Source organism: Pleurodeles waltl, chromosome 5 (genome assembly GCF_031143425.1).
Source record: "Pleurodeles waltl isolate 20211129_DDA chromosome 5, aPleWal1.hap1.20221129, whole genome shotgun sequence".
NCBI classification, from domain to species: domain Eukaryota; kingdom Metazoa; phylum Chordata; class Amphibia; order Caudata; family Salamandridae; genus Pleurodeles; species Pleurodeles waltl.
The window spans coordinates 881,536,578-881,557,830 of NC_090444.1; the positions used below are offsets into that span (position 1 = coordinate 881,536,578).

At 45.0% G+C, this 21,253-nt stretch overlaps 1 protein-coding gene across 2 annotated transcripts in view; it reads right to left on the reverse strand.

Annotated features, from left to right (window-relative positions):
- Positions 1-214: 214 nt before the first annotated feature.
- Positions 215-21,253, reverse strand: part of PHF10 (PHD finger protein 10) — a 550,201-nt gene continuing 529,162 nt past the window's right edge. For both annotated transcript variants that reach the window (XM_069234982.1, XM_069234981.1), the window contains exon 12: positions 215-437. In XM_069234982.1, coding sequence (XP_069091083.1) covers positions 355-437 — 83 coding nt within the window. In that variant the 3' untranslated portion in view covers positions 215-354. The remainder of the gene's footprint in view (positions 438-21,253) is intronic.

Below are 21,253 nucleotides of genomic sequence, written 5' to 3' on the forward strand. Positions count from 1 at the left end.
TACAGGAATTATTATTAATCAGTGGAGCAGGTTTACATATATTGGCGTGACGGAGATAAAATTGCAATGAATTAAGTTTATTAAAAGAAATGCAGCACATGCAGTTCAGCGGCGAGGACCATCGTATATTTGTGAAATTCTTACACATTTTTTTAAAAAAATAACTCAAAATCTAATTGTAATTTCAGTTAAATGAGATAGGCATACAGCTGCGTTTCGTGGAATTCAATATTTTTATTTGCTGTAGAAATGTGAAAAAGTGGTATAATTATCATGTTGGCCCACGTTCAGAAACTGACTGGTCGTTTAGCACCATTGTTGTGTAAAGCTTGCATGATTGTTAAAAATGTCTCATCATCCTTCTTTGCTGTTTTTCGGTTTTCTGCCTTTTTTGGGGGTCGATGGACCATTTTGACAGCAATCACAAATCCAGCGGCCTTAAGTAAAAACAAAATTAATCTGTTAAAACAGCACACTGACAAATTAAGATAGCACAGCAAAATAGAACAACCTATGGTCGTGTGTACAGTAAGTAGAATATTTTAAAGCGAAGGTTATCGGTGTAATAACGCCTGTACTCTTGTATCACTGCTATAAATTACCACCATCCTTTATAGTGAATGGGAAACAATTCATTAAGCTATCTACAGGTTAAATACAATCATTTGGAAGTATGCCAAATATACTTTTAAAGTAGCAGCTGCTCTTTTCATGCTAGGTCACTTTAGAAATAACTGTCACACATATTATTAAAGTTTAAAAAACATAAAATGTGAGAATTACAATCATTCACCTTACTATGCTTTTACTTAGTTGACATATTTAATGTTGGGTTGTAAGTGGTGCAAATACATGTCAAGCTATAACTATAGTGAATTGCTGTAGAGCTGGAAACGAGTTGCTATATCGGTGTATACCATATGCCTGGTGGACTTTTCTGTGTAAACAAATATTTATTTTAACCCACTGCTTCAAACCCATTTACTGGTACCCTCCCCCCCCGCGTATGAACGTACACATCTTAAAGAAGATGTGCTGCTGAAATTTCACACCTACATCCTTCCCTGATCAATCAGCCCAGTCGATTCTTCTGTATAAGGCTTGCCCTCTCCGTTTTTTTCATAGGCTGGCACAGAAACGTGTGGCAGAGACAAAGCAACGCATGGAGGAATGCTAAGAGGAGAGAAACTGTAGACTAACACTATGGTATCCTCTACACGTTCCAATTATTTGGACATAAACTGCACCCAAATTCTATACAATTCTCAAAGGCTGTCTGGAAGAGAAAAGAAGGGTTTGTGGGTGCGGACCTCTTGCATTTTTTTGTTTTTTATTAACATAAATCTTTTACCAGCTGAGAAACAAGTCGTTCTTTATCTGTGTGGGAAATGAGAGGTAGTAAAAGGGGCATAATCTCTCCTTGTCCACAGATTAGTCCCACTTACCTCCTGCACACCTGGATAACTGCATGGGCCTGGGAATGGGACTAGTGCTGGTGCAGGGCAGTCACTGCAGGGGTCAGCCAGTGGTGCACTCTAGACTTCTAGACCCACATGGCCCAATCTCCAACTAGCGAAAAGGAGCCACTTAGACAAGGTAGGGATAAGCTGGTGGATGATCGGGTGAAAAAAGGGCGCACTAGAAATTATGAACAATAGAGTTACAAAAAGGAATATTCTAAACCTAGTGCTATGCGAAGTCCCCTTTCCTTCTGTAAAAATCTAAAGGGAGGAGCTTCAGAGAGAAGAAACAATGGGCAACCAAACCAAAAGAAACTGAAGGCTACTGCAGCAGCAGCACATTGCACATTGGCAGGAGCTACAAGCTAGAACTGTAGATGACCTATCCCACCTACTTTGCAGTAAGTATTTTCGATCAGGGACTTGCCCTAAAGAATCTTGTGGGGAATGGGATGTTGAGCAATGGCTCAACATCCCATGACTGCATAATGGGCAGTAGAACTCTACTACCGACACATGGAACAGATGAGGGACCCCAGCAACCCAGACAAGAAAGTGGTTGCTAAATAATAACCTATTTTTATAAAGTGTTTCATACCACACATTCCGCCTTTTCTAAGTGATGTACAAAACAAAAAGGACTAATGCCTCATTTATAGAGCTCACCTCAGTCACCGTGGAGGAAGGAAGGCAAGGTCTTTCTCACTTAAATTTGAATGTTTGACCTTTTGAAAACTGCACATGTAAGTGGCAAGCCTTATGAACACTGAGACACCTCCTAGGCACAGAGTTTGCACATCCCACAACGCTCCTTGACAGACTATGCATTTTAAAGTGTGCCTAGTCCCCAAATAAAGCCTCCTTTAAAGACAGGAATGCCAAGCTGGCCCCATAAAGTCATGTATTAGTTTGCAGTCCAAAAATAAATTGCAGTTCACAAACTGAGACCATCAGAACAATGAGGGAGAGGGAGAGGGAGAGAGGGAGAGAGAGGGAGAGGGAGAGGGAGAGGGGGAGAGAGGGAGAGAGAGAGAGAGAGAGAGAGAGACACAGACCCCGACCTGAATGTCTGGCAGACATGGATAAGGGACTGTTCCCAAGCGTCCAGACAGGATCAGAGTTGCATTATATAAGCTGTTTTTGCCTACAGACAGTAACATCAACTTTCCTTCGGTTCTAAAGCAAACTGTAAAGCATTTCAGCAGAGAAAAGCAACCAATGTGGGAGGACTAGTTGTTAAAAGGGCCTAAATGCAATCACCAAGTCTATTTATTGGAAAATGGCATGAGTCAAACTAGTGGGTGTCAGCAGGAGGTGCACTTAACTCCTACAACAGTCCTGCCCAGAAACTGGAGGGGTAATGGAGGGAAAAGCACACAATAAATCTCAGCTACAAGAACACAGACAGGAGACGTAGTAGTCTCCCTGTGCCAGACCTACTGAATGGCACTGAACGGCATGTACCTACTTTATGGTTTAAGATCTCTTTTATTGATTTTAAAACGTAACAACATCACCCACCTACAACCACAGGCGGTGCGGAAGAGACAGCAGGAAAGAAGTAGAGTAGGAGGCAGACGGGGGGGAAGACAGGACACCTTGAACAATGAGCTGATGTCTTCGACCAAAAGGGATCACCAGAGTAGCCGTGAGCTGCACATACGGGAAACAGTGGGTCCAACATTCAATTCTGGAGGTCAGTCATACTGCGGAGATAGGAGGGGCAGGACAGCTCCCGGTAGTCAGCTGACAAGTATCTAATAGTCGGGCCCATGTTTTATCAAAGAGGGGCAGTGTGCCAGTCGCCGCTGCTGTCAGCTTTTCCATGCCCAACAAAGCCCACGTTTTGTGTAGCCAGTTCGTGTGAGTAGGGACACTCTTCGAACTCCAACGGGCCAACAAAAGCTGCATTGCCGCCCCTAAGGCCAAAGCGATAGCCCGGCCCCTAGGAGAATGGAGCAGATACGTCAGGGGGTTAGGGAGGTCCAGCAGAATGTAGCTAGGAAATTGTGGTATGCTGGTGTCGTAGATATAGTCTACTGCCCGCAGAATCAGATCCCAAAAGGAAGCGATGTTTGGACAGAACCACAGCAAGTGCGTGAGTGTGCCCTCTCCCCCACAATTACACCAACATCTACCATCGCCCTATCCTCCCCATTGAGCCAGTCTGGCAAGTGTGCAATACATGTAGTGGGCTATTTTCAGAAACATTTCTTTGTTGTTCATAGCGCGAGCCGTCACCCGTGCTCTATGATGGATATCCCTCCATACGTGTTCAGTAAAGGCACGTCCACATTCAGAATCCCATCTAGCTGGGGTATCAAGAAGTCGAGGCGGTGTGATCAAGAATGCATAGATATCAGATAGGAGGCGCTTGTCCGTGCCCCTTCACTGTGCCTCCTGCCACGGTAGGTACACTGGATTTTAATCGCAGGAGAGAAGTCGGGGTTAACAGTGAACAGTGTCTGGGGGGAGATAGGGGTTATGTTGGGTTGGTACAACTCCTTTGCCATCTGCACTCTGTCCCAGGCCCCCAGTGTGGCCCGCAAGACCAGGGATACATACACTCCAGGTGAGCGGCGTCCCCTAGGAAGCCATGGCACTTTCCATATGTGTAAACTCGCGACAGCCTGATCAATAAAGCACCAATATTTTTCCGTTTGCAGCCAGGTCCACTCCACCAAGTACCGCAGCTGGGCAGCATAGTAATAGCGCAACAAGTGTGGAATATCCAGGCCGCCCGCCGCCTGCGGTAGATAGGCCTGGGCCTTGGACACCTGGCCCTCTTTCCGTTCCAGATGAATTCCCACATAAGTGCCTGCAATTTGTCTAAGAGATGGGGTGGCGGTCGCAACGGCAAAGTTTGCATAAGGTAGAGTATTCTAGGCAAGAGAGTCATTTTAACGGCCGCAACCCGCCCCAGCCACGAGAGGCCGAAAGCCCTCCACCTTGCCAATGCGGTACGATAGGAGTCCAGCATCCTCGTATAGTTAATTGCTACTGTTGCATCGAGTGTGGGGTGGATTCTCAAGCCAAGATATGTAATGTACGGAGCAGCCCAAGAGAACGGAAGGCCGGCCTCCTGGGCGCCCCTCTCCGCCTCTGGGTTGGACAGGTTCAGAACCGATGATTTAGCGAGGTTCGTTTTAAAGCCTGATACTGCTCCGAATGCCGTCATCTCCGACATGATCCCCACCAGGGAGGACTGAGGTTGTGAAAGCTAGAGCAGCACGTCATCCACATACAGAGCCAATTTATGTGACATGCCTCCCATCGGGATACCTGCTATGTCAGGGTTGCTACTATACATTCAGCAAAAGGCTCCATATAGAGAGCAAATAATAGGGGTGACAGGGGGCAGCCATGCCATGTGCCTCTAGAAATAGGAAACTGCTGCGACAGCCTACCATTCACAGACACCATACCTCTTGGCTTATCATACGAGCAACGTACCCAGTCACGGAATCTAGGGCCAAGCCCGGCATGCCACAGAACCTCATGGAGGTATCGCCAATGGACCCTATCAAAAGCCTTTTCGGCGTCGCTAGAGAGAAGCAGTGCTGGGATGTGTGCTCGCTGAACTTTGTCCAGTAGATGACATAACCTTATAACCTGATGAGCGCTCGGGAATAAAGCCAGTTTGGTTCGGGTCAATCAAGCCCTGCATGTACGGTTTCAGTCTGGGGGCCAGGATACCCGTAAAGATCCACATTCAGTAACGTAATGGGGCGATAAGAAGCACAAAGGGTTGGTCCTTTCCCGGTTTAGGGATTACCGTAACAATCCCTAGTAGCACCGAGAGGGGAAGAGGGACAGCAGGCCCCAATTTATTATACAGTCAGACCAGGAACGGCACCAACACGGAACCAAAGGATTTATAGAACTCTGCACTAAAGCCATCAGCCCCAGGTGCCTTCCCAGCCGGCAGTCGCTGTATAGCCGCCAAGACTTCCGCTATAGTGATGTCGCCATCCAGCGCCTCACCGTCGGTCAGGGGGACCGAGGCCAGATAGCCCTCCACTCCCCCCCACCGTCGAGCCCCTCCTCTGCATACAGATCAGTGTAGCATTGTTCAAACTGAGCAATAATGTGGTCCTGCCGGTCAGTTCATGTGCCATCCGGCAGTTCTAGCTCCGCCACACGCCGTCCCACCACCTGCACCCGGAGTCGGTGAACCAGTTGTCGCCCTGCGCGCTCTCCCCCAGCGTAATATCTCTGTTTGGTCCGCACGCAGTTGCTTACGCAGGGTATTAGTCTGTTGCTGCATCATTAACGACCCCGACTGACCATGGGAGGCCTCCAGAGATCGAATGTCATCTTCCAGTTGTTGGCGTTTCATCCGCCAGGCCCTATTAAATCTTGCTGCGATCGCTATAAATTGTCCCCTAACGACTGCTTTAAGGCTTCCCAAAGGACGGTCACTCCGACCTCGGGGGTATCGTTTGCCTCCAGATAGTGCTGAATCGTTCCCTCAATTTCGGTCAGGATGTCTTTGTAGATTAGGAGTCTCGCATTAAGGCGCCAACATCTAGCAACCGAGGCATGCGATGGAGCGGCGAGGGACCGCGTGAGCGGGACATGATCCGACAGGGACGCCACACGAATCACGGTCCCAGTCACCCGGCTGGTAACGCGAAGTGAAGTAAGAAAGAGATCAATGCGTGCACAGGTCTGGTGTGCCGCGGAAAAGAAAGAGTAGGCCCTCTCCGTTGGATGTTGTTTGCGCCAAATCTCTGAAAGTCCCACTGCCTCCAACCACTCCCGAAGGTCTTTAGGAAAGGTGCCAGTCTATCCGTATCTCTGGGCTGATCTGTCAAGCAGGGTGTCAGGAATAAATTAAAGTCACTCCCCACCACAATGTCCTCATCCGGGGTGGCCATGACCCTGCTCAGAGTGTCTCGAAGGAAGCAGTCCTGCTGCTCGTTCAAGCTGTAAATGTTCGCTACCGTCAGCCTGTGACCTCTAAGGTCTATGTGAAGGGAAAGAATTTGCCCAGGGATCTCAGCCTGTACCCCCAGAACCCTCCTTGGGAAACTGGTGGCTAGCAAGATTGCCTCTCCCGCCCGACTCCCCGTGCCCGAGGAGTGGAATTGTATGTCGAACCACCGTAATCTCAATCCCCTCCAGTCCACTCATACCAACTGGGTTTCTTGTTGAAGGCATAGGTCTGCCCGTGCATCTCTAAACTGGATCAGTAATGCCTGTCGTTTTACTGCTGCGTTAAGACCCCGTACATTGAGGCTAAGATTAGTCGTCATGTTAAGCGTAAGGGCCCCCGCTAGTGATCAGATGAGAACCCAGAGCCCACCCCAATAGGACCCCACTATGTGTCCCCATGTCAAGTATTAGAAGAAAGGGACGTCCCACCAAAATCAGGACAGAAAGATAGAAAAGAGGAGAAAATAAACTAACAGAAACAAAGAAACAAACTGGAGCATCATTCCCCACCTGGGAACCAACAAGTAAAGGGAGAGTCCAATCCACATGCCGTTGTAAGGCGATCAGCACTTCAATTGGGGGGGTGGGGCGTCAGAGCCCCACCCCACCGCAACTGTATGCAATTGTCACTACACTCGCACCGGCCCAAGGACTATAGTTGATCAAGCAGGAAGTCACAAGTCTTCATCCACGTGGGGTCGCTGAAAGAGCCCGGGGGGATGGGCCTCACTGGTCCGAGTCCACATCTGAGATGCTATCCTGGCTGTGAAGACATCGAAGCAACGGCGCTCTCTCTTTTTGGCTCTCAGCAATGGAAGGTTTTGTCTGTTTAAACATCTGTTCCGGTGTTTCGGTCGGCCGCAGCCGGCTTGCGGGTGCCCCTCCCGAGCCCCTGGCGACGAAGGCCCATCTCCAAAGCGGGGCGGCATACCTTCCAGCGCCTGAGCCTCCTACACCATGCAAACAATTCAGGTCTTGTTCTGCCAGACTAATTGGAGACGGAAAGGATGGCCCCATTTGTATTTGATACCATCGTCTCTCAGGAAGTCCGTCACTGGCCTAAATGCTCTCCGGCGCTGCAGGGTCTGCATTGACAAATCTTGGAATAGACCAACACGAAACCTCATAAAGTCCATGACTGGGTGGCCACCATCATTATGATCTCCCGTTGCTTGTAATGGTGCGAGTAAGTCAGTATGTCCTGTGCCTGGCCTGGTGAGGAGGCCGGACGGCCCACCCTATGTGTTCTATCAAGCACCAGGGTCTGGTCCTTAAGGTCCGGGGCTACATGTCTGAATAGACGTTTCACAAAGTCCTCCAATTTCCCTGTCATGCTTGTGACGGGACACCCTTAATTTGAACGCTGCTCTATCCGTTTTCCAAGTCCTCAAGCTGGTATTGCAGTTCTAGATTCTTATCGTGCAGGATGAGAAGCTCCCTCCTATGGCAGTCCAAATCCGTCCTCCCGTGCGTCTCGAGTCTGCTCCAGCATGTCCACTCGTTGGCCCAACTCAACTTCACGTTTCGGTTCTTTGACCTCCACCGCTATTTCTTGCTTCAGGGTGGCAAAGTCCCTGCGCGCAAGGCTCCAAATAACTGCTCCATGAAGGACCTGGTCAGGGGTGCCTCACCTTGCACACGTTCTCCCTGTTCTCCGGTGTCCCTACCCTCCTCCAGAGGGGGCTCGCCCGGTGGTGTTTTCTTGGCGGGGCTTTTGGTCAAAGAGGTCCCTCAGAGAGCCCTCTTTCTTGCTCTGCCTCTGGGACGCCATCACCAGTTTCTAGCAGGTAGGTAGCGGTCCCCTCCGCGCCTCCAAGTCACAGCTCCTACAGAACCACCACCTTGTCGCAGCCGCACGGCCCCGGAGGAACCCGCAGCACCTAGGCCTCTAAACGACCAAGAACCTGGGGATTCTCCTCTCTGCTCCGCCACTCAGCACCCCCAGTGGCCCAGGAGGTCCAAAAGCACGGTCGCCGAAAACCGGTCCTCCGGCGCCACCCCACAGTCCGATGTGTGGCTCCTCAGTTCAGGGGTAGTACGCCTGACTGCCCGGCGTCTCCCCCGTGACCAGACCAGACTTCCAAAAAGGTGGGAGCAGGATCCCCCACTGGCCAGAGCGGAGCAGGCGCCCCGTCCCTCATCCCCTGAGGGCCCAGCACCAGCCCGCGCCCCGGGGGGGGGGGGGGGGGAGGGGGCGGCGCGCAGCTCACCTCCTTCCAGTGGCCCTGGATCTGTGCCCAGCACGCAGGCCACCACTTCTCTCAAGGCCCGGTCAGCTCGCCCTCTGTCACTTCTTCCGGGGCCCCCAGATAGCCGGCAGCCAAATGGGGAGGGGGGCCAGCAACTCTCCACTCCTCTCCTGGGGGGGGGGGGTGGGTGTGGGGGGGGGTGGAGGTGCCACCCCTATTTCACGGGCACAGAGGAGCACCGGAGCCTCTGCGGCCTGTTCCAGTGCAGGCCCGCTCTGTCTCTCAGGGCGCCAAACACGCCCGGGCATGCCGCGGTGGCAACGCGCCCTTCGCCCCACAGCTCAGGGGCACAGACCGCCAGCCGCAGCAGCTCGATCCGGCCTCATCGGCCGAACCAGGGCCCCCCCAGGTCTTAGGGGCACGCCAAAAGCCCACCAGGGACAGGTGTAGACATCCTCGGGCCGGCTCACGATGCCTGGAGAAAGGCTCCTACGCAGTGGCCATCTTAGCCACGCCCCCCAAGATAGTCATGCACCTACTTTAAATCATCATTTCAGAGAGGCCTAAACTGATTCTCAGAGAATGGGGTGCTACTGCTTGATAACTAGGAATATCCATAGCAATGAGGCCTTTGAGGTGAAACGCGATGATGCCCATAACTGATTCTGGAGAGGATTGGTTTTTGTAGCAGGGTACCTCTTATAGATTATATAGCTTGGCTAGATATAGAGTTGTGGTCCTTACCAACATAAAAAAAAAAAAAAAATCCCTTCTGAATAAGGACGACTAAATATTTTTGAAGTACGGTGAGAATTTCAAAGGGGTTGCTCCAGACAATGATAATTAGTGTCTTTAATCTGACTTCAGCATGAACTTTGCTTTTTATTCACTCTTGAAGTGTAAATAGGTTGCTACTTTTAGGCTGTAAATATGTTGTTCATATGTAAATGGCATTGCTTTCTAGCCAACATATAGTAGCCAGTTACCCTTTAAAGATTTGACCAACGGGTTATTGTAACGTACATCTATTCTAATGGATTTTTTTTAACCTCTATCACTTAGAATAAAAAAACAGGTTGCACAGCTCTCAAAAAGAGAACATTCCATACATAAAGAGGAAGAGACCCGTAAATGTAAAGGATTGTGATAAAAAACACAGCCAATCAGATAGAGACTTATACAGTGTAGAACACGGACACAAGGACACATCTGCAAAATATACCCCATGACATAAAATAGGAAATGACATCAATGTAGATCAGTCAGTATCAGTTTGCTCGTCATCTAAGGTCAGTGACAAAAGATAATCTTGAAGTGGCTGTCAGATGTCCTTCGGTCAGGAGGTAATGTGCTGCAGGTGTTGATGCAGATATGCTAATCAGAAATTATTAGTGAATGTTTATTTGTTTTGATTAATGAAAAGTTGTAGAAAAATTAATCGTAGTAAAAATAATGTGCATGTTTGAAAATGTGCCCACGGGGTATGTCAGCCACTTTTAATAACTTGTACTAAAATGAACTAAAATTGTGTGAAATAATTAAAATGTATAAGAATAATGTAGTAATATGTCATATTGAGATGTATAACCTATGTTTTGCATTAATTTGTAGAATTAACTTAGCCGAGGTTGTGGCCTAGTCTTTCCAGGCCGCACACAAGAAGCTGAATTTCTAGCGCACTGCAGAGAAGCCGGTGCATAACATGACCCTAAACCACCCGATGTCAAAGTTGCTTAGCTAGAATTTTCTGCAATGTACCGAAGGACAGGAGATGATGAAGTCAATTTGATAAAATTATGTGTAGAGTAGACTAAATGTACTTTCCCAGGACTTGAACAATGAGAGCACTGACTAAAGAGGAACATGTAACATTTTCGATACCTGAAGAGCCGGATGATGAAGACATCGTACAGTGGACCAATCCAAACTAGTTATGTGGTGATTAGTGGTTATGGTGGTAGTTTAAATTAGGGTTAGTTGTTCATTTCTATGAGGTTTGAATTTTGTTTTTCTGAAATGGCAATTGTAGCAAAGATTATGTCCCCTTAAGCCCAGAAATGACTTCCCCAGATCCTGGATCTCGCTAGTAAGGTTGGGTATGTTCTTGGCATTCTTGTGATAGTGTGAAAGTGGTAGGTTGTGCTTGCGAAGGCTTAAGCAAATCGCAGGTGAATTTTGACGTATGAGAGATAAAGTAGGGAGTTTGCTTACTCCAGCTGAGGTTTAATAGGAATGTGCATACTCCACAGTATGAGAGTAGGGAAGTCGAACTTCATATGTCTGTGGCGCTTTGTGCTAAAAATTTGTCCATGTGGTTGTTGGTGATGTACGGACTCTGCGTGGTCTAGACTCCGGAGTATATTGACAAGTGTAGGAGACACTTGGTTATATGTTGTAATGTGTCTGGTTTAGTAGGCTAATCGGGCGTGGTCAACATGTCCGTTGACTGATTACACAAAGCCATTCACATTGTTTTGTCATGAACGTGATGCTTGTTCTTTGTCTGTTTTGACACAGGTCCATGGAGGTGCTTATCGCCCAGTAGCCTATTTTTCAGCTACCTTGGACCCAGTCGCAGCACCTTTACCAGGTTGCCTGCATGCAGTTGCCGCAATTGGTCAAAGTCTTTCTCAATGTGAGGGAGTAGTGATGGGATACCCTTTGACGGTAATGGTACCACACACTGTTGAGATTTTACTGACAAGGACGAAAACACAGTTTTTGACTGGTGCAAGACTGACAAGGTATGAGACAAGCATATTAGGTGCTCCAAATGTAACATTGAAAAGATGTACAGTTTTGAACCCTGCAACATTACTTTTAAGTGATACTGTTGAAATTGAAAAAGAGGAAGACATTGAGCATGATTGTCTTGAGGTAACTGAACTGTGTACAAAACCAGGGCCTGATATCAGAGATACCAGACTGGAAGAAAATGATCAAATTGTCTTGGTTGATGGCTCACGTCTCAGAGATGGTACAGGGACATTGAGAGCAGGATATGCTGTGTGCACAATCACAGGTACATTAGAAGCTTCTTGACTTTGAGGTGTATATTCTGCACAAGTAGCTGAATTGGTAGCTCTTATTAGAGCATGCCATGTTTCTGCGAGACAGAGTCACAGTTTATACTGACAGCCAATATGGATTTGGAATTGTTCCTGATTTTGGTCAATTGTGGTCGCAAAGGGGTTTTCTGACTTCTACTTGTACACCAGTGAGAAATGGCGACAAGATAAAAGAATTGTTGTATGCAATACAGTTACCTGAAGAAATTGCTGTGGTAAAATGTAGTGCACATCAAAAGGCCCAAGATTACATCTCACTAGGAAATGGATATGCGGATCAAGTCGCATGGTTCTGGGCACTGAACTGTATATCGTTCAAAGACAAGTGGGAATTGATGACAGAAGAAGACAACACATGTACAAGTTTTGCATTAAAAGTGATCGATACCTTGGAAGAATTGAAAACATTGCAGAGTAATGTTGAGAAGGAAGAAAAACGACTCAGGGTAAAATATAAATGTGTCCAAAGACCTGACGAAATTTGGGTTTCTGAGGAGGGACAGATGGTTCTGCCAAACAGTTCACTGTCGCAAATGGCCAGGTACTACCACTTACAGGCACATATTAGAAGGGATGCCATGGTTAGATTGTTCAAAATTGACTGGTTTAACCCTAAATTCAGGCAGGCAGCAGAGGCAGTATGTTATCGCTGTATAGTTTGTCAGCAACTAAACGTGGGAAAAGGGACAGTGGTAAATCTGAGCCACATTGGAAGAGCAGGAGGTCCATTTAGCAGAATGCAACTGGATTTCATTGAAATGACTGCGTGTGGAGGTTTGAAGTACGTGTTGGTAATTGTGTGTGTCTTTAGTCATTGGGTTGAAGCATACCCTACAAGAAGAAATGACAGTCTCACAGTAGCAAAGCTGTTGCTTAGGGAGTTGATACCACGTTTCGGGTTTCCGATCTCCTTAGAATCAGATAGAGGAACTCACTTCAATAACGAGGTGATTAAACTCTTATGTGCAGCACTAAACATCGAGCAAAAGTTGCATTGAAGCTATCGCCCTGAAGCATCAGGACTAGTGGAACAGATGAATGGTTCTTTGAAATCAAGAATTGCCAAGATGTGTGCAGCTACAAATCTAAAATGGCTTAAGCATTGCCTTTGGTGTTGATGTCGATGAGAAACACACCTGACAGGAAGAAAGGGCTGTCACCCCATGAGGTCCTCATGGGCAGAGCAATGAGATTACGAGCAGTTCCAGCCAATGCACTTGTAAACATTACAGATGATATGGTGTTGGATTATTGCAAGGGTCTGGCTGATGTGGTTCGCTCTTTCTCTCAGCAGGTGCAGGCCACAACCCTGTCACCCATCCACGATCCAGGTCACAATCTGAGGGCCAGAGAATGGGTCAATGTCAGAAAACATGTTTGCAAGACTTGTTTGGAGCCACGTTGGAGGGGTCCTTACCAGGTGGTGTTAACAACTACAACAGCTGTGAAGTGTGCAGAACTCCCGAACTGGATACATGCAAGCCACACAAAGAGAGTGGTATGTCCATCAGATCATGAAGAAACATTGTTGAGAGCACCATCAACAGGGAAGCAGGTCGCCGCACCTCAGTCAGAAAAGGAGCCAATAGAGCCTGAAGTTGAACCAGAAATTGTGGAAGATGGTTCTATCACCCCTGTAAGAAACGAAAGTGAAGAATTACAAGAGGGTGTGGAAGAGCCTACCTCAACGGATACAGCAGGAGAGCCTAACTCAGCAGAGGTTCTCCCAGAAGCAGATGGTGCTGAAAAGCAAATGCCAGACCAAGAGGGTGAAAGAGTTGAGACGGATCAAAGTCAAGGTGATTCGACTCCTCCTGAGCCCGTTGCAGGTCCATCAACAGAAAACACCATAGAGAAAGATAACGAGAAGAGTCCAATTTTGAGAAGAATATTGACAGAAGGAACAAGAAAGGGAGACAATTTGCCTGAATCGCAGATTGGAAAGAAGAAGGAACTGGTCATAAATTAAACAATAGAAGAAGTGGACACTACGAGAAAGGAAGATTTAAGTGAAGGAGAATTAAGTGGTGACCTGAGGTTGAAAAGGGAGAGTAGCAAATCGATGTTATGCAGGTCCTGAATGGGCATATGAAACTACCAATGAATACCAAGTTTATGTCTTTTTGTTTTAATACAGAAGTTCAGTATTTTGATGTAACCTGAAGGTGATCAAGAAGCTGAATTGTTGAGCTAATGTGAGAAACTTAAGAGACTGTATGAAAATAAACCCGAAAGAGACATTGATAACCTGATGTGACAATTGAAAACCGGATGTGACAAGCTGCTTATCGATTTTGACAAAGAGAAAGGGGTTCCTGGATGTGAAACTGAACTGTGAGAAAAATAATTTTCCTTTATTTTTGATGTTTTACTGTACCTTATCTAAGAGTTACTTTTGGTTTCTGATTCTTTACAGATCATGGCTAAGTTAAATAATCAAGATAGAAATATCAGGCGCGGTAGATACATGAATATTGGATTGGCAGATATGTGTGGAATAATGTTTCTAATAATGATTGTGGGAATGTCTGTTCATGATATGAAAAGAGCTACTATTACTTCTGCTCCTGAAACTACTACACTAACAGCTTTATAGAAGTTTAAATTAGATGAGAAATACTTGCATGACTATACTAATGCTCAAGGATAGCTTTCTTCTAACATTTTCTATCACTTGTTGAGTGAGTATGTTGAGACAATGGATGCGAGAAATTGTCTTGTGTGGATGCAAAGTCCTTCATCAGTAGAAGAAGGGGTTACGCGCCAGTCTTCCATTAACCTATGAAAGAAGCAGTAGTCTGCTACTAACATGGTTCTATAACCAAGAGTACATAGACTATTTTTATTCAAACTATGACGTAGTGTTTTCATTTGTTCCTATTATTAGATATCTGAGTAGAATAGCTAGAGAACATGATATAGTGCTAGTTATAGGATTCTTTGAGCCAACACTAACATTTGGGACTGCCTATGCGCATCGCAATAATCTTACATGCTTGCTTACACGTTTGGAAAAGAGCTTTATAGGGCATACCGATGGTAGGGGAAAGGCATTGAAAGTGAAATTAGAAAAAGAGCTGGAGAAAAGAACTTACAAGAGTGATTATGCTTACACTGCTATTAAAACGCAAGGGAAATTAGCATTCAGAGTAAATGGACTTTTATGCTGAATGGTCAGGACCCTGCGATTCCTGGAATCTACTATATTTGTGGACTCAATGCTTATTACAGTCTTCCTAGAGGATGGTATGGGACATGTTATTTGGGGATAGTTTTCCCTAAAATATACCTGATAGATGACTTAAAGAAGTTTCTGAAAGTGACTGAATTGCATCATAAGTGACAGAGGAGGGAAACCTCTTCTGCAATTGTGTGAGATATCTTTGGTGCAGTGATTGCTTCAGTGCGAGTCATTTTAAATTCGATCAAGATACGAAAGTTGTCTACTATTGTGGTTAACATGCTTACAAATTTTACAGGGGCAATACTCCTGTTAGATACTGAATTAGCCACAGATAGAGCTATACCGCTTCAAAATAGGCTTGCTTTAGACATTCTTTTAGCGAAAGACAGAGGAGTCTGTAAGATGATTCATGCTAGGCATTGTTGTTCCTATATCCCATATAATAATAGGGAGATAAGAGACTTACTTACTAACTTGACTACCTTAAGTAAGGATTTGAAAGAATTCAAGGAATTAGGTGTTTGGGAGAAGATTGGAAAAGGAGTTGCTTCAGTGGATAATTGGCTTAGTCAAATCTGGAATGGGGTATTATAAAAAAATCATACAGGGAATATTAATTGTGATTGCTTGCATATTAGGATTATGGTGTTCATGTAAATTATGTCAAAAAATAAAATTGAAAAGATCTAGAAATAATCAGAGGAAGGAAGAACGAAACAGGGAAATAATTTATAGGGAAGATTTAAGAAGGAGACAACATACAAGTGAAACGGAATTGTGAGATGATAGAGAAAGAAAGGTGTGATGGCATGTTTAGTCACCAGAGGAGGGACTGTTGATGCAGATATGCTAATCAGAAATTATTAATGAATGTTTATGTGTTTTGATTAATGAAAAGTTGTAGAACAATTAATCGTAGAGAAAATAATGTGCACGTTTGAAAATGTGCCCACGGGGTATGTCAGACACTTTTACGAACTTGTACTAAAATTAACAAAAATTGTGTGAAATAATGAAAATGTATACAAATAATGTAGTAATATGTCATATTGAGATGCATAACCTTTGTTTTGCATTAATGTGTAGAATTAACTTAGCTCAGGTTGTGGCCTAGTCTTTCCAGGCCACACACAAGAAGCTGAATTTCTAGCGCACTGCAGAGAAGCTAGTGCATTACCTGAACCACTGATAATAAAGTTGCTTGGCTAGAATTTTCTGCAATGTACAGACGGACAGGAGATGATGAAGTCAATTTGATACAATTATGTGTAGAGTAGGCTGAATGCACTTTCCCAGGACTTGAACAATCAAAGCACTGACTGAAGAGGAACATGCATCATTTTCGATGCCTGAAGAGTCGGATGATGAAGACGTCGTACAGTGGACCAATCCGTGAAATGAGAAAGAAGAAATATTAGAACTCGTAGATTTGTAAAATTAATATTATATGTTAGAGTCATATCTGCTGATTGACTGACCAATTAGGAATTAGGGGAATGGACTGAAAAACTCTAATAAAAAGTCATGACAAGGGGCTAAAACTTCAGATGCGAGGGCAAATTTGAAATGCGAGGGGAGATTTGATGACGTCAGGAGACGCGGTTCCAGATTCTGTCGTTGGGCTCATACTCTTGAGAGCCTGAAGCGTTGCTGATCTATTGATGACCTGAAGATGAAGACTGACTTTGTTGCTGATCCATTCCGTGGAGAGGTAGCTATGACAATGTGACTGATTAACTTTGTGTCTTTTCTTCTAGGTACCAACTGCGCTGTTTTATAGTTTCTCTTAGCCAGATGTTTTCCAAATTCATATTTTTCTAAATTGTTTTGCATGAAGTCCCACATGCTGATGCTAATCTGGGTTAGGTAAGGGTCCTTTGGGTGACATTGACAGTGACAAATGATTGATGGACTGATTGCTGAACCCTGCTATTAATGCCATTGTATTAATCTTTATTGGCTTATGCTGAAGCACTCAAGCATATGTTTCCTCAAGTTCTGATTAGATTAGATTATTGGTGGTCATTAATGAACTAATTCTGAGTGGTTTGAATAAAGTTTGACCTAACTTGATGACTTAGTATTGTAACTAATAGGGAAATAAAATTACTAAAATGCATAATTGAGTTGTGATTATTCAGGAAATGTTGATATACTGTCTCATGCTCAATGATTCTCTTAGTGGTTGTTGATTGATTACATTTATAATTGATGTTCATTGATTACTACATAGCTAGGATGCTCCATGCGATACAAAAGGTTCATCGGCCTATACACGTCCTCTTGTAAGTTTACTTACTAAGGACCAGGCACACTAGTGCAGGGAAGCATGGAGCTCACTGGTGGTATTACATGAAGTCATATTTTGTAGCCAGGCAGTGCTAGTTGGGATATGGGGGCTACCCCAGCAAAGTGCGATTTGACGCTTGACCAGAAGTAAAGTGATAGCTGCAAATCAGCTCTGGCAAGGGGTCAAGAGTTTGACGTATCCCAAGAGGGCCATCATAGGGTCTGAGGCTAAAGTATGGCCAAGCATTATAGATAATGATTTATATGTGATATAAGCACAGTGTAAGAATTTCAAATGCAGTAGTTTGTGCCTGTGATTGTTGGAAATTAGTTTAGTTTGAGCACAGCAGTAATACCAAGTCTTATCAGGGTTAGCATGTCCCAAGCCTCATTCCCACACCATCCTGGATTTCTCCCGACCTGTGTACCACAGTGGTAAAGAAGCATGGTATAGAGGAGGTTGTAGTGAATCCTAGTTCGTTTTAATGGGATAACAGGAGTTAGCTTAGCCTCTGGCTTGTAGACTCGTGCCCCCGTCACCTAGTGACTTTTAACCTACTTAGCTTGCTCGGTATTAGCCCATTTAATTATTTATTTCTTCTAAGATGGCTGCCTTGTTTATAGTTAGGCCACTTGTTATGGGTAACATTATCAGTGTCACCGCACCATGGCGTCAAGATCAAGCACCAAAGACAAACAAACAGTAGCTGTTCACACTTAGGGATTTTCCCTCTCTATACTTTCGAGGGATTGTTGATATTAATTGCCGTCCCAAGCATGTCTGTTATCTATTGTTTAGAAACACACCTACGTCAGGGGACCTTGTAGATCTGTATAAATACATCACACTTTAGACAGATAATCAGAGCGATTCCGACCAGAGGGCATCGCCACCATCGCTGATACGTATGCTGCAATCGTCTTCACCCTGACCCAGTCTTCGTGTCCCTGCGGAGTCTGAGATAGAGACCTCATTCCAAGGTAATAAAGGTTTGGGGCTCCTCTCATGGACATGGCATTGGCAGATTAGGTTTAACAAACCCAGCTCTCCTTTAGGTAGGAGGTTAGGCCTTTTCACATTAGGGTATTAGGACAGATTACATCTCATATATCTTTTCTATGTATTGCAAGATGGTGGGGGTCTTTGTAATAATGACTCTCGTCTTCACAATACTGTTTCTTGCTTTATTCATTATCCTGATCATTGCAGCCCAGGCAACTTATCGCAAATTGCAGTTATGTTAAATAAAAACTATTGTAACTTTACTGCATCTGTGTCATTGCCTGTGTTTGTATGAGACATAAAATATCTGTGAGAAAAGGGTAATCTCTGTTTAACCACGACACTCCCTGAGAAATCTTATTTCCGAGTCCATGCGTAAACTGCTGCCATAAACCACCTTTTACTATTGTGTTTCTGGTGAGGTGCTGCTAGTGAGCCGGTAGGGTTGGGACAACAGTTGGGACTTGTTGTAGGAAAGACACAGTCGCCTACAAACAAAAGTACTGTCATCCTTAAACCAGCAGTCTTGCTCAGAGCAAGAGTCCAAACTACGACATGGCGCCACCAACGATGGTGTTTAGGCACTAATTTACGGATACCCTGACTATCACTGTCTCACAGACAACAGGTACCCTAAGTATCATTATACGGAGACGTACGTGGTCTTTGGGAGAATCCTCCTCAGCTGAAAAGGTAACACCTAATTAAGCTGTAGGTTGTTCGAGCTTGAACTCATAAAAGGAATATACTTCCCATTTCTGGTGTTCCATTTCTCTAAAACAAATATGGCTGATGCCATAGACATTCCTGAAAATGCTAGACATGCACTAACACAACATTTATTAACGCATAGCCTTACAGATGAGGGCGGGGATGTTACTCTGATAATAGAAGCTACTGAAGCATACCAAACAGAAACATTTTATTGTTGGGTCACCTTTCCTGATGTTGACCAAAGAACAAAAACATTCCACACATATGAAGTTGCAAATGTACCTTTACGGTACCAAGCATACCAGTATCATGAAATATCGCTCACCTACCAGGAGCATCAGAACTGGTTCGAAGGCGCCCTACCATATGTACTACGAAGAGTGAGGTTAGGTCCCTTAAGTAATGATGGACCTACCTGGCCTATGTTCGCCACATACACACCTCACCCAGGCATACAGAATATGACGATAGCAGATGTACGAGTTTTATATAATGAATTAGTGGCATTGTATAGACGATTAGTACAGTTCGTAATGCGAACATTGAACACAACGCCAGCGCGTCTAGCACCGCAAGTAGCTGGTGGTTATCAATTGGCTACTGGGATTAATCCACAAACAGTGCATACTAGTATGGATAAAGTACCCACGGAACGGGCAAAAATACCGTTCTGGATTGCCCAGAAAACGAATCAGCTGGAAGCTGTGTTTCCCCATACGGGACCACAGGAAAAACATAGATTGCTCACTATGTGCTTGCCTTTTGGGATGGTTCCCTCTGTGGATGACTGTGCCACATGGAGTACAGTCTTCGCTGCCATATATACTACCACACATGGTACCCCGACACTTGCCAATTTACCGGAAGTGTTAAAACAAATACAAAATGAGCATGGGGCTGCAGCAGCCCTGGATTTGGGGATGAAATTGATGCATAACTTTGACACCGTATCATCAATTATACTAAGTAATATTAAAGGGGAAGCGGTAGCACTGGCAATTCGCCAGCGTCTCCGGGAAACTCCAAACCAGGAACAGGAGAGACAGCTACCGAAGATAATTTCCGATACCTATACTAGTATAGGACGGGATAGTTTGGGGGCCAAACCTAAAAAATTTGAGTTACAAGGTACCGCCCATAAGGAGGGTACAAAGCAGGCACAAGAGGGCTCTAAGAAGTGCTGGGACAAACAAAAAGATTTCAAAGAAAGAAGAAATAAGAGAGCTGATTCTCCACACCTGGAGAACTCCAAAAGGAGATATAATCTCAGAAATAGGGAGAACATTAAAACTCCAGACAGATGTACTGATTCACGTCCCTCTCGTTCCTTTCAGGATGCACTGGATAGACGTAGCGAGAGAGGGGGCCGTCAAGATCGACGTCCGGAATACATGAAAGAAAAGAAAGACTCACAACAGTCTACCATTAAAAAAGAAGAAGACTCCTCAGCAAAAGCCACAGTTAAAAAAGAAGAAGGTGGCAGCACTGACAGTTAAAAATGCCAGTAATATTGAGAACGCTGTTGAGGAACAAGAGGTGGGCAGTGACTCTGTTAGACAGCGCGGCAGAGGTCACAATATGTCGCCAGAGTCTGAAAGATCATCTGGATGCGACAGCAACTAGCGATTACATTGCGGTTGAAACAGCGGATGGCCGCGTTCTCCCCCGATAGGGTTTATGACTTACAAAATTCAGATAGAGGGAGACGTGGAGCGCACTATTAGTATGATAATTTGGGATGAACTTACTAGTGATATCCTATTGGCTGAAAGAGACTGGCCACCTGAACACGTCCGCAAGCTCCCGCATGGGGAAGATGTCATTTTGCCTTCTTTCTCCGATCTTGTTCCGGAAGCAGCCAAAGAAGCCTATGCTGCTGAATGGGCTTTAGCGCAGGCACCTGCACTATACCGCAATCATGTAGGTCAGGACAAGGAATCTCCTTGTCATATTATTCCTGTTAGGTCTACTCCCCAACCGCAGCCACAATACCCTGTTAAACATGAAGCGAAAGCTCCGGTAAAGGAGATCCTATCACAACTTGAGTACCAGAGAGTAATTGAGCCCTGTACATCTGCAATGAATAATCTGTTATTCCCCGTTGCAAAGCCAGATCATTCATATAGAATAGTCGTTGATTATAGACACTTAAATAGTCATACACGCACGTATGCTATACAAAATTCACACAGCAAAGCACTGAAACAATATAGTGTGTAAAAAATTTAAAACAACATTAGACATATCTAATGGGTTCTTCTGACAGAATTTATCTCATGAAAGTAGGGACTTAAGTGCATTTTCATTTGCCTCTCAGAAACGCTTTTGCCGTTTACCTCAAGGCTATAAAAATAGCCCAGGCCCGTTTTCAGCCTGTGTAACATCAATATTACATGATATTGATTCCG